Raw genomic sequence first — 13,155 nt, forward strand, 5'->3', positions numbered from 1 at the left:
ACAGTGTAGTACGGTCTACAGCTATGCGTAGAACGCCTCCGAACGCTTCCGAACATCGCCGAAACTCCACCGGATGTTTGGAGATGACATATCTCCCCTCAGATGCCGGCAAAATCACCTTGACAAGTTACCTGTTTTCCGTCTTGTCATCGTTGCTATTCAATTAAAAATGTCTCTTTTTACTTAATTACTTACTTTACTATTTTACTCTTTTTAATGTCTCTTTTTTCGCCGCTTTCTACAACGTCTTTCTGGTGGTGTCGGGTCAGCCATCTCTTCTTCGTTCGCTACCAGACTCCGGTTGCATTGTGGGATAGCGTAGTGAACTCTGTGGTTTACTTTGGCGGTAGTACGCATTCGGGAACGTCTTCCGTACTACACAATGCGTACTGAGCATTCGGACGCGCTATATTTTTGGCGTACTACAAAATGCATACTATATAGTAGTCAAGTATGAGTATTCGGATTCAGACCAAGAGTCTAGAGCAGGTGAAGACCATGCTTTCCACCAGGTTTAAGATGAAGGACCTAGGCAGGTTAAAGCATTTCCTGGGCATGGACTTCAGCCAGTCTGATGGCTGCGTGAAGATGTCACAAGGAAAGTATGTTGGAAAGATCCTGAATCGTTTTGACATGCAGGAGTGTAGAACTAGGGAGACACCATGTGACTAAAAGATAGACTATTCTGAGGATGCGCCTGAAATGGCTGATGCAAAGAAGTACAGAGAAGTTGTCGGCAGTCCCATCTACTTAGCTACCTGTACACGACCTGACCTACAGTATGCTTTGTGGTAAGCAGACTATCACAGCATTTCGCCATCCCCACAGATGAGCACTGGGTTACAGTGAAACATGTTTTGCATTTTCCTGCATTCTGCTGCATTTTAGGGTGACCTGGTGGAAATCCTAAATTTATTCTGGTGGGGGGTATATCTATCTATTTATCCATCAATCCAACACATTGTATACTTTTGAACATTCTGCTGGTTTATTGTCTGAAAAGCACAGACCTTTTGTAACAGTTTAACCTCAGTTAAACTCATAATACCAATGAGTATTTCATCCCAGAGGAAAGGATTAAACACATTTTGGCTAGACTAGCTCTCAAAGAATAAATAAATTGTTTATAACTTAAACTTTTTATCTAAGTTATAGACAACACTGTTGTAAATGTAGTATTATTATATTATCCATGATTTTTCTTTTTCTATTTTCTCAAGAACATCACTCTCAACAGACATGCTTATCATGCTGCGCACCATTACATGCCTCTGCTGACTAAAGCATGAAGCAATTCAAGAAGAGGCATAGAATCACCTTGTGGTCAACTGTCATTTAATAGACATCTGACAGATTATTACCTGGTCATGTTATAACACAGCTGGAAATCGTGGATTTTCTGATAAAGACTAGCTAGCCTCATTGACAGACAAAACAGCAGAAACTATGTTAGATGCGCTCATGCTTTATTTTTGGTTTTGCAGGAGATGCCCACCTACCAATCAGAGGTAAGAGATTCCTGCAGGAAGGTTGTGCTAGATTTCAAAGCCCTTTTGAGCCTGTTCATTAGTGTAAACAGCATCCATCCTCTCATTGTGTAAACTTAAAGGTAGAATATTAGATTTGCAGACAAATTAATAGGGTGGGCTATTTAGGCAAATTTAGCCCACCCAAAAAAAGGTATAGCGTCCCCAATGGCAAACAGAACTGAGTAGGGGAGGGTGTAGCCTAACTAGTTTGTGAACGACCCAGAGAAACGCAACGCAAATTCAATGTGAAAATGTATGAGGCTTTAATAAAATCCCGGACGATTTTTTTTTTTAAAGTGTCTCAAAAAGAGGGCATGTCCGGGCAAAAGAGGACGTCTGGTTACCCTACGTACGGGAAACCCATTTGATTCCTACCTGTAACACTGTTAAATAGCGGGCCAAATTGGTGGGCGCTATCCTGGTAATTTCTCTGCATGAGAAATTCGAAGTGTGGCGTGTGAGCGTGTGCATTGGTTGAATTGCGTGTGTCTCACGCCGAATGTGGGAGACTTGTGAGCCCTGTTACCGGTATATTATCCCGGATGTTGACAGTCGCAGTTCAGCAAAAGAGGCGTAGAAGAAGAAGGGGACCGGATGTTGACAGTAATGGTTGTGGAACTGTGCAGCGCCGTATGACGAATGTATTAAATATGCAAATTCGATCTGACCTGACTGGAAAGTACAACCCGACACAGTGGCGGGTGAAGTGACACAATTCACCCGCCATTAATTTCCATCCCTGAGCACACACACACACACACACACACACACACACACACACACACACACACACACACACACACACACACACACACACTGTGACGGCCCTCTGACTGTTATAGGTAACCTGGGCAAGATCCTCTGCTCCTCCCCAGGTCTCTCCTGGGGAGGAGCAGATAAAAGGCTCACCAGTCTGCCCATGGCTCTCTCCCTCTCCAGACCCATTCTTTTTGGTTAAACTTTGTGTCTGTTAATAAATGATGGTTACTTTTCAGTTTAAACCTCGGTGTGTCTCTATATTTCTTATGGCCAAGAGCTGGGCCGTGACAAATTGGGGCCTCGTCCGTTTGAATCAGGTAGTGGTAAGCATTTTTGGTTGAATGCAAATCGATTGATTTCGGTTTTTGTTGATTGTGTGGCTCCCAGGTGCCTTGATTGGTAGGGGCACACTTGATTACTTGGGTGTAACTCCTGTGACGTTCCTTTGTTGAAGGAAAGGAGGTGTCACTTGTTGTTCTTGTTGTTAAATGAATTGATTCGGGTGGCCAAGAGGCTATAGGAAAGTGCACCGCTGTGTGTCGTGGTAAAGCCTTGATTGGCATTGGGGAGACACTCTGAGGTTTGTTAAGTTTAAATATTATTGATTAAATTAAACTTGGTCTACTTTGTTTTCTGCTCGGTGTCTGGACGAGAGAGGGGGAGCATTTGTTTTGTGCAACATGCAGGTAGTTTTCATTTATGCTTGATATGTAGCCTGGAGCAAGACGCAGTACTAGGACTCACCTTTGTGCAATTAAAATTGCGGGGCTTCCCTGTAGGTTTACGGCTTCATCCCTTTGGGTGTTGCTGAGCGCTGCCAGTAGTGTTGTGGTGACCGCGGTTAGCAGCAGTTGTCTCGGGGGCACATCCATGTGCTTGGGGGGAGGCGCCAGCGTGCTGGTCTTCTTTTCCGACCCATGGGCTTCAGTGCGTAAGTACCCGCTGCCAGTAGCCACATGAAGACTAGGGTTGAGCTTAATACGATTTTTGTGTAGGTAGTTAGAGGGAACGCACCGTCTACGAGTTGGTTAAGCGCCTTTAGTGCGCAGCGGAGGGCTCACTCGGTCTGCGCTCTTGGGTCCGTAGGCATTCTGCAGTCATGGCTGGCATAGAAACATTTTTTGATGCTCCGTCTGAGGAGTTATTGGAACGATTTACAAAGGCTCAATTATTACAAATCGCTGAACATTATGGCGTTGCAATAACTGGAAAGAAAAAACAGGAGGTTAAGGAATGTCTCATAGCAAATCTGGAGAAAGATGACATTTTGCAAAGTAGGTTTTTTCTCCCAGTGTTGCAAAGGGGCTGCCTCCGCTTGTGTCGATAGTCCCTGGGTTAACATTTGACCAACAAAAAGAGCTGATGTTGATACAATTGGAACATGTAAGAATGAAAATGGATAAGGAATTGGCACTCGAAAAAATTAAAATGGAAAAGCAACTAGGTGAAATGGAGTTGCAACGACGAAAGCTGGATTTGGTTAGTGCGGGTAAACTCTCTGGTTATTCCGTGTTTGATGGGCATGGTTCACTTGAGTCTGGTGGTGCGTCCTCGCGTCCTTTTGATATTATTCTTAACCTGAGCCTTTTGCCCAAATTTAATGAAAGAGACCCGGACAAATCTTTTTCTTTGTTCAAGCGTATTGCGGATACACGGGGTTGGCCCGTCACTGAGCGAACGTTGATGTTGCAGTGTGCTTTCACAGGAAAGGCTCAGGAGGCATACGCAGCACTGAGTAACACTGATAGCCAAAGTTATACCAAAGTTAAGGCTGCTGTGCTGAAGGTATACGAGTTGGTGCCAGAGGCATACCGTCAGCACTTCAGAAATTGGAGAAGAGGGAAGACGCAGTCGCATTTAGAATTTGCACGTGACTTGGTGTTGCACTTTAATCGCTGGTGCACTGCTTCAGAGGTTGACAACTTTGAAAGTTTGTGCGACCTGATATTGCTTGAGCAGTTTAAGACTGCAGTTCCACAACAGATTGCTACTTACGTTGGTGAAAAGGAAGTTAAAACAGTTGCTGAAGCTGCTGCGCTAGCAGACGACTACACCTTGACGCACAAGGGTACGTTTGGAGAGCCTCGCCCTTGTGTTGCTGACTCTGGGTTCAGGAGAAATAGAAAGGTTGACAAAGTTTGTAACTATTGTCGTAAAAAGGGACATTGGAAGTCTGAGTGTTATGCACTCAGGCCAAGAAGTGGATCGAGTGGTGCCCAGAACGGTTCGGAACCGCAAGGGGCCGGTCTGGCTGCCCCTGTGGTGAAACGGGTCGGTTAGGTCACCCCAGAATCTGAACCATCACCCAAAACTCAGCCCTCCCCAGGTTTTGATTCTTATCTGCCATTCGTAACGGAAGGGTTTGTGTCTCTGTTGGAAGGTGACAACAAGGTTCCTGTGAAAATTTTGCGTGATACTGGTGCATTTGACACGTTCATTGTAGCGTCAGTTCTGCCGTTTTCAGAAAACTCTGATACTGGTGACTTCATTCCAGTCCTTGGATTGGGCATGAACGTTTTGAATGTTCCCCTACACAAGATAAGGCTCTTTTCTGATTTGTTCCAGGGTGAAGCGCAGGTGGGAGTTCGGCCAGCGTTACCAATTGAAGGAGTCACAATGATATTGGGTAATGGTTTGGTTGGTGCGCGTGTTTGGGCTGATGTGCCATCCGTTGTGGTAGCGTCAGTACCGCTGGTTAAAAGCAGGCCTGATGATAGTGAAAGGGAGTTTCCCGAGGTGTTCACTGCTTGTGCAGTCACCCCTGCGATGCGCTGTGCAAACGATGTTGTTAAACAAGTGGATGATGACCCAGAAACTCTCGGCTATCCTTGTCTGATTTTCCTTTGGCTGTCTCTCACGGTGACCTGGTGAGAGAGCAGCAGGTGGACCCTTCTCTGAAGCCTCTGTTTTAGAGGGCTCTCCCTGCTGCTGGACAGTGCACAGGCATTCATTCATGATGAGGTTCTTGTGAGAAAGTGGGTGCCACATGGTCCTGATTTTGTTGGAGATCCTATTTTCCAGATTGTCGTGCCTTCCCAATTTCATAGTTTGGTTTTGCAAGTGTCACATGACGAGTGTGGACACATGGGTGTCCGTAAAACATATGATCGCATTTTGCATTATTTTTGTTGGCCTCGTCTAAAGAGGATGTGGCTTCGTATATTAAAACTTGTCATACGTGTCAGTTGACCGGAAAACCGAATCAGAGCATAAAGCCTGTTCCTCTCTGCCCAATTATGGCAATTGGTCAACCGTTTGAGCATCTCATTATTGACTGTGTTGGTCCCCTACCTCGTTCTCGTTCGGGTGCAATCTATGTTGACAGTGATGTGTCAGAGCACTAGGTATCCGGCAGCATACCCATTACACACCATCACTACTAAGTCGGTAGTGCGTGTCCTGACTCAGTTCATTTCCATATTTGGATCCCCAAAGTCATTCAATCAGACCAAGGTTCTAACTTTTCCTCTCATCTGTTTGCACAGGTTTTGAAACAACTCCGGGTGAAACATAACAAGGCGTCAGCCTACCACGCGCAGGGTCAAGGAGCTCTTGAGAGGTTCCACGCCACGTTGAAGTCTTTACTCCGTGCGTACTGTACTCAGTTAGACGGAGACTGGGAAGAGGGGTTACCGTGGTTGATGCTGGGGGCTAGGGAGGTAAGTCAGGAAAGTACAGGCTTTAGCCCAAATGATCTGGTGTTTGGACACACAGTGCGTGGCCCTTTGGCAGTCTTGCAGGACGATTGGAAGAATTCTGAGCCACCTAAAAACTTGCTGCATTATGTAAATGGCTTCAGGAATAGGCTATATGCTGCTGGAGAGCTAGCAAAAGAGAAACTTGCAGGCGCCCAACAAAAAATTAAGCGTCTTTATGACCGTCGATCCGAGCAACGCACGTTTTCCCTGGGTGATCAAGTTCTCGTTCTGCTGCCTTTGGTCGGTTCCCCCTTTCAGACTAAATTTACTGGTCCACATACAGTTGTAAAGAAAGTTTCAGACCAAAACTATTTGATTGCCACGCCTTTGCGTAGGAAACCTAACCAACTCTGTCATATTAACTTACTGAAGACTTATTACGATCGTGTGTCCTCTCCAGTATGCCCCCGTCCGGCGTGTTTGGCTAATACAGTCCTTGTGGACTCCATCCCTCATGCGGTGGCAGAGCTTGAGGAGGATGGGTTGTCCACTCCTGACCAATCCCTGTTAAATGGGAGGTTGAAGAATTCTGAATCACTTGTTAACCTTGACAGCTCGTTGCGCCATTTGGGGGAGGTTGAACACACTCATATTGATGTAGGTGATGCAAGGCCCATTCGTCAACGTTTTTATAGGGTGAATCCAGAAAAACGTAAGCAGATGGACTCGGAAATAAAATATATTCTTGAAAATAACATTGCAGTTCCGTCATCGTCCAGCTGGGCGTCTCCATGTTTGACGGTTCCAAAACCTGATAATACGCCAAGATTTTGCACAGACCTGCGCAAGGTTAATAACGTGACAAATCCAGATTCATACCCACGTATGGATGATTGCATAGACCAAGTTTCCTCTGCAACGTTTATTTCAAAATTTGATTTGTTGAAAGGATATTGGCAGGTGCCATTGTCCGAGAGGGCTCGAGAAATATCTGCTTTCATAACTCCTTCCGGCCTTTATTCCTACACGGTGATGCCGTTTGGTTTGAGAAATGCTCCAGCCACGTTTCAGCGTTTAATGAACATGGTTGTGCGTGACCTGGAGGGCTGTGCAGTGTATTTAGATGATGTTGTCATCTAATCTGACAACTGGGAAACTCACTTGCAGCGTATCGATGCTTTATTCGGCCGATTGGCTGACGCGTGCCTCAGTCAATCTAGCGAAATGCGAGTTTGCAAAGGCGTCGGTGACCTACCTCGGACGACTGGTCGGACATGGGACAGTGTCGCTGTTGCGTGCCAAAGTAGAGGCAATAGACATGTACCAAAGACCCGCAACCAAAAAAGAGCTGCAGCGATTTTTGGGCCTTGTGGGTTATTACCGCAGTTTCTGTAGGATTTTTTCCACTGTCGTTACCCCTCTCAGTAATTGGTTGAGAGGTGATGCTAAATACTTTTGGAGTGATGTCTGTCAGCAGGCTTTTGAAAATGTGAAGTCCCTTCTCTGTGCTGCTCCGGTGTTGGCAGCTCCTCATATGGATGAGCTTTTTAAGCTCCAGGTAGACGCTAGTCAGGTGGGCGCAGGGGCTGTGCTCCTCCAGGCCGATGAGCTTGGCATAGACAAACCAGTTAGTTTCTTTTCGAAGAAATTTAATACGCACCAGCTGAACTACTCCGTCATTGAAAAGGAGGCTCTCGCCTTGGTCTGGGCTTTAGTTCATTTTGAGGTATAGACATACATTATGTCTGGCCTTGCTCCTCTGATTGTGTATACAGATCATAACCCCTTGACTTTCCTTAATTCGCTAAAGTGTCCGAATCAAAGACTCGTGCGCTGGTCTTTATTTTTGCAGTCATATACTTTGGACATACGTCACATTAGAGGGAAGGACAATGTAGTGGCAGATGCGTTGTCCCGAGCACCCTGCTAAATAGCCTAATGTTGAAAGTGCTGTACATGTTATCTTCCTCCTTTCTTACTCTCCACTAAAATCGCTCGCAGGATCCTGCTGCTGAGTGGCTGGGTGCAGACGTGTAGGAACTAGTCAACAGTTTTTTTTTTTTAAATATATATTCAATACATTTTTTATGAGATATATTAAACGTTACTATGATTACGTTACTATGACCCATTATTTTTGGTTAAACTTTGTGTCTGTTAATAAATGATGGTTACTTTTCAGTTTAAACCTCGGTGTGTCTCTATATTTGTTATGGCCAAGAGCCGGGCCGTGACAACACACACACACAACCACACACACAGACATACACAAAGAAGTGTAGAAGGACCTCACACGTCTGTCTATGCCTGTCTGGCTGTTGGTCTATGCCTCTCTGACACACAAACGCACACACGCATACAAGCACACACACACACACCCCACACAGTCAGTCACAGTCCGTCATATAGGTGAGTCAATCTATGAAAAAAAGGGCTTAACCCCAAAAAAATTTATACAAAAGGTTTTTCAATGGATTCTCGTAGTATTTGGTGTGCTGAATAACATACTAAAAGTATACAAAAATATACCTCCCAGAAAGCCCTAAATTTCCAAGATGGCGTCCGAAATGGCGGCGGGGAGCTTGAAATGGCTATATCTCAAAATGAGAAAAATGTTGCAAAGGAATTGTCAACTGATTGTGGTACCTCTGGACATGCTTACGAACATACAACAAATCTAGGAAAATACACCATCCCTAAAGGCTTCATTTTCAAGATGGCGTCCAAAATGGTGGCCGGCCAAGCTAAAAATGGCTATATATCTCAGAAAGAGATTATTCGAATGATTTTTTACTTGATTCTGGTACCTGCAAATATGCTTATGAACATACTAACAATCTAGGAAAATATACCTCCCAGAAAGGCTTCATTTTCATAATGGCGTCCAAAATGGTGGCCAGGAGTTTAGAATGGCTATATCTCAAATGGAAAATGTTACAAAAGAATGTTTCAACAGATTCTGATACCTCTATACATTAGGAACGTGCGACAAATCTAGGTAAATATAACTGCTAGAAAGGCAGGGGAAGAGACACTTACTTGAAACAGCTGCAAAACTCATAAAAAGTGACATGACAAATGTCCCACCTGTTAATGAGTACCCGACTACAGACATACTCAAACTCCAAAATGCCCTTGATTATATTCCAAAATCACTCCATATTGTGTTAAAAGCTTTGTTTGTCGTAATGAGACAGAGCAGAAAATTGCTAGCATTGGCCACGCAATTGTACAAGCAGCTGTAAGCGAGATGTACTTCAGGGTGGCCACGGGGTATTAAAAAGTCTTAAAAAGTCGTAAATCAATTTCAAATAAGGCCTTAAAAATTATTAAATTGTCTTAAATTCAGATTGCATTGGTCTTAAATATTTGTGTGCCATGTCAGTGCGAAAATGCGGGCAATCTGTTCTGCCAGGTCAAATTTTTTTTTTCCGGTAGCCTGTGCGCTGCGTTGTCTTTGGTTAGGTCAGAGCGTAGACTACTGCGCAGCTAAAGCGTCTACATACAAGTGATTAGATAGCCTAATAGCTGGCTAGCCTGCTAACTAGCTTTCTAGTCCTGTCAGTGCTATTTCCCTCCCGCTAGCAATGTATTAATTTTGCCTTACGTTACTGTTGCTCTGATTTTGGTAGGTGGTCTACCTGTTGCTTTGATCGCTAACTTGCCACTGTACCTCAATCCCTGGAATGCTTTGAGTAGTAAAACACGAACAATGTGCTATGTTTCCATTTTGCACTTTAATTGCAAATGTTATTTTCTTGCTGTCGTTCAAATGATCGGAACTTCTTGCATTTGTTTAGGGCTGATTCTCGTAGCCTAGATTTGAGGGGATATTAACCCCACCCCCCCGATTACGCCACTGCCAGGGCTCCTGTTTATTGGTTTATCATCTAGCCAGGGCTCCAGCCTGTTCGTTTATAGATTTTGGCGCGAAGACGCCTCACTACGATATACCCACTCGACTCTGAAACATGGGTAAGTGTAAATTTAATGATAAATGGCTCGAGAAGGACGAGTATGACTGGTTAAGGTCGGTGCCTGGTAGCGCCTATGAAGCTCGGTGCACTGTGTGTAAAAAAACCTTCAAACTTGGGACAATGGGGATCAGAGCGGTGGAATCCCATGTCCAGAGCCAGAAACACAAAGCTTACTCAAAGCACGCCTGCAGCCTACAATTACTAACTTCTGCTCCACCGCTAGCAATGATGTAATTGACAACGCTAGTGTTGCAATAGGAAATCCACAGCCTGTTACAAGCATGCCATCTGACCGCGCAATTTGTGGCTCTACGCAAACACTGCGAGCAGAGGTGATTTGGGTGATGAGGACCGTGACAAGCCACCATTCCTGCAGGTCCAATGACGGAATTGATGACTTGTTTAAAGCGATGTTCCCAGATTCTGCCCTTGTACAGTCTTTTACATGCGGGAAAGATAAGACCAGATACGTTGCCAAATTTGGATTGGCGCCGTATATAAAAAAAGAGCTCGTCAATGAAGTTCAAAAATGCGGTGCGTTTGTTGTCATGTTCGATGAGACACTGAACCAGACAACCAAAACAAAACAAATGGACTTTCATGTGCGTTATTGGTTAAATGACCATGTCCAGTCTAGGTTCTACGGATCACAGTTCATGGGCCACGCAACTGCCCAGGACCTACTTCAGCATTTCAAAGTAAGTATGCCCTACATTTATTTATTAACTAACCTTTTGTATGTTATTATATAGTTAGTCTAAGCTTTACTGATTGTCAAGTTATTAACAACTATGGATATGATAATATACATTAATTAGACAAATTAAAATAAAATGAATTAAAAGAAATAAAAAACAGCCAGCTTTAGTTTTAGAAAGATAGTCTGGTGTTAACATGCCAATAAGTTTAAATAATATATACAATATGGCTATAGGGATGGCTGCTTATTTTGTGAAATAGTATTCTTTTTTTTTCTTTTTTTTTATCTTATCCAGTCTGACATTAATCTGAAGTAGTGGTGTGTCAGAAATGAATGTGTTAACTGTTGTATGGCTAATGTCTGTAATGTCTTTTTTCAATTTCCAGGAGTGTGTGCAGCAGCTTGACCTGAGACATTTGGTTTCTATCTCAATGGATGGACCAAATGTCAATTGGAAGTTTTTCTCAATGCTCCAACAGGAGCATTCAGATACATTTGGAGGTGCCCAGCTGATTGTGGTGGGGAGCTGTGGGCTTCACACACTCCACAATTCCTTTAAAAGTGGCTTCAGTGTCTGGCAGCTGGAGAAAGTGCTCAGGGCATTGCATACACTCTTGCACAATACCCCTGCTAGAAGAGAAGATTTCTGCTCTTTGACCAAGTCATCTGTGTTTCCCCTACCATTCTGTGGGCATCGCTGGATCGAAAACCTACCCGTTGTCGACAGGGCTATCACCATATGGCCAATGATGGTGAAGTATGTGGATGCAGTGACACAGAAAAAGCTTCCAAACCCTAGAACATCCTCCTATGACACTCTTGCAGAAGCACGGAATGACCCTCTCATAATGGCCAAGCTGCACTTCTTTATGGCTGTCTCTAGGACCTTCACCACATTTCTGACTAAGTATCAGACAGATGAGCCGGTGATTCCATTCATCGGTAAAGATCTGGCTGTTCTCTTGAAGGTAATGTATAACATGCATGGAGAAAGTGTATGAAATGAAAATTTTAACTCAACCCTCCATCACTTTTTTTTATTTGTATTGTTATTTGTACTGTATTTGTTCTCAGAGCCTACTGAAGAGGTTCATCAAGGCAGAGATCCTTAATGAGATCACAGCACTGCAAATGGTCAAACTGGACACAACTGCCAAGGAAGCAAGGGCTGGCCTAAAGGCTGTGGACATTGGATTAGGAGCAGAAGTAGTCCTAAAGGTAAAGGCAAAGGTGTCAAATATCAAACAATGGTTAAGGTACAGGAAATCAAAACTTTATTTTTGCATAAAACTTTTAGTCAGTCTCACAGGCCCTCCTCCCCTCTTCCTGTTAGGAACTCCAGAGTAGCCCCAAGAGCAGCGTAGGTGAGCTCAGTACGTTGGCATTTAGAAAGGACTGCATGGACTTTATGACCAATATTGTCAAGAAAATGCAAGACAAGAGCCCACTGAAGTACACCATTGTGAGGCAGATGGCATGTTTGGACCCAACGAGCATGTTCTCAGACCCCGACTTGTGCTATGAAAGAATGAAAGGAGTTGTTCAGAGGTTTCTGCATGATAACCAGCTGTCAGGAGGCGCCTCTGCTGGTACTTACGATTTAAGTCAGAATGTAAAAATTTTTGTGGTTTGTCTGTCTAAACTTTTTCATTGCATTGATTTAAAATATTTATATATTATTTTTTGTTAATCTGTTTTGCAACAGTGATGTGATTGTCCAACAATTTCGAAATTTCTTGTCTCTGGAGGCAAAACATGAGTCATTCTCCTCTTTCCAACCCATGCGTACAAGACTGGACGTTTTCTTGCATGGACTCCTCCATCAATCCTACCCTGAACTCTGGGCATTCTGCAGGAAACTTCTGCTTCTCTCCCATGGCCAAGCAACGGTTGAGAGGGGCTTTTCTGTAAACAAGGAGGTAGAGATCGATAACATGAAGGAGGACACAGTGGTTGCTCAGAGGATGATCTGTAACTATGTCTCTGTCTGTGGGGGGGTTCTCAAAGTACCTCTGACTAAGGAGCTTTTTGCAGCTGCAGCTTCAGCTAGGTCTCAGTATCGGCTACACCTGGACCAGGAAAAGAGAAAGCATGCGAGCAATGCTCAAAGAGAAAAGAGAAAAGGTGCAGAAGACCACCTAGAGCAGCTCAAAACGAAGAAGAAGATACTGATTGAGGTAGCAAACAGCCTGGTAAAAGATGCAGACAAGCTAGCAGAACAAGCTGAGGGTAAATCAGACACACTCATGGCCCAGCTATCACCAAGTCGAACATCCTCAGAAGAAGACACAAAGAAAAACTCACAGAACTCAAAGAGGTTGAGAAAGAGCTGGAAGATAAATCGGCAGAACTCAGGCATATGCCATAATGTCAAATTAGGCATTACCTCTTCCTTACCTTATTTTTTCACTGTTTCAAGTGTTTATGTTCATTTGTGCACATGTCATGCACATTGTTATAAATTGGTAAGTAGTACACTCTTTTGGGAAGGCTTTCTCAAGTGCCAGGTCAGTGTTTTGTTTATTATTATTATCTTTTGATTTTGGTTGATT

At 43.9% G+C, this 13,155-nt stretch overlaps 1 protein-coding gene across 1 annotated transcript; it reads left to right on the top strand.

Moving 5' to 3' along the window:
• Window positions 1-8,048: 8,048 nt before the first annotated feature.
• Window positions 8,049-12,352, top strand: LOC115561732 (uncharacterized). The gene is made up of 4 exons (XM_030381953.1): window positions 8,049-10,601; window positions 10,990-11,571; window positions 11,678-11,821; window positions 11,937-12,352. Exons 1-4 carry the CDS (start codon window positions 10,185-10,187, stop codon window positions 12,291-12,293), a joined length of 1,500 nt encoding a protein of 499 aa, XP_030237813.1. The 5' UTR covers window positions 8,049-10,184; the 3' UTR covers window positions 12,294-12,352.
• Window positions 12,353-13,155: the final 803 nt, after the last annotated feature.

This window comes from Gadus morhua, chromosome 16 (genome assembly GCF_902167405.1).
Source record: "Gadus morhua chromosome 16, gadMor3.0, whole genome shotgun sequence".
In the NCBI taxonomy this organism is placed as follows: domain Eukaryota; kingdom Metazoa; phylum Chordata; class Actinopteri; order Gadiformes; family Gadidae; genus Gadus; species Gadus morhua.

Excerpts from the sequence above, each read along its gene's own strand:
- LOC115561732 (XM_030381953.1), top strand. The coding sequence starts at position 10,185 with ATGCCATCTGACCGCGCAATTTGTGGCTCTACGCAAACACTGCGAGCA. Across the intron at positions 11,572-11,677 it reads ATCTGGCTGTTCTCTTGAAG|AGCCTACTGAAGAGGTTCAT; the intron begins GTAATGTATAAC and ends ATTTGTTCTCAG. Across the intron at positions 11,822-11,936 it reads GAGCAGAAGTAGTCCTAAAG|GAACTCCAGAGTAGCCCCAA; the intron begins GTAAAGGCAAAG and ends TCTTCCTGTTAG.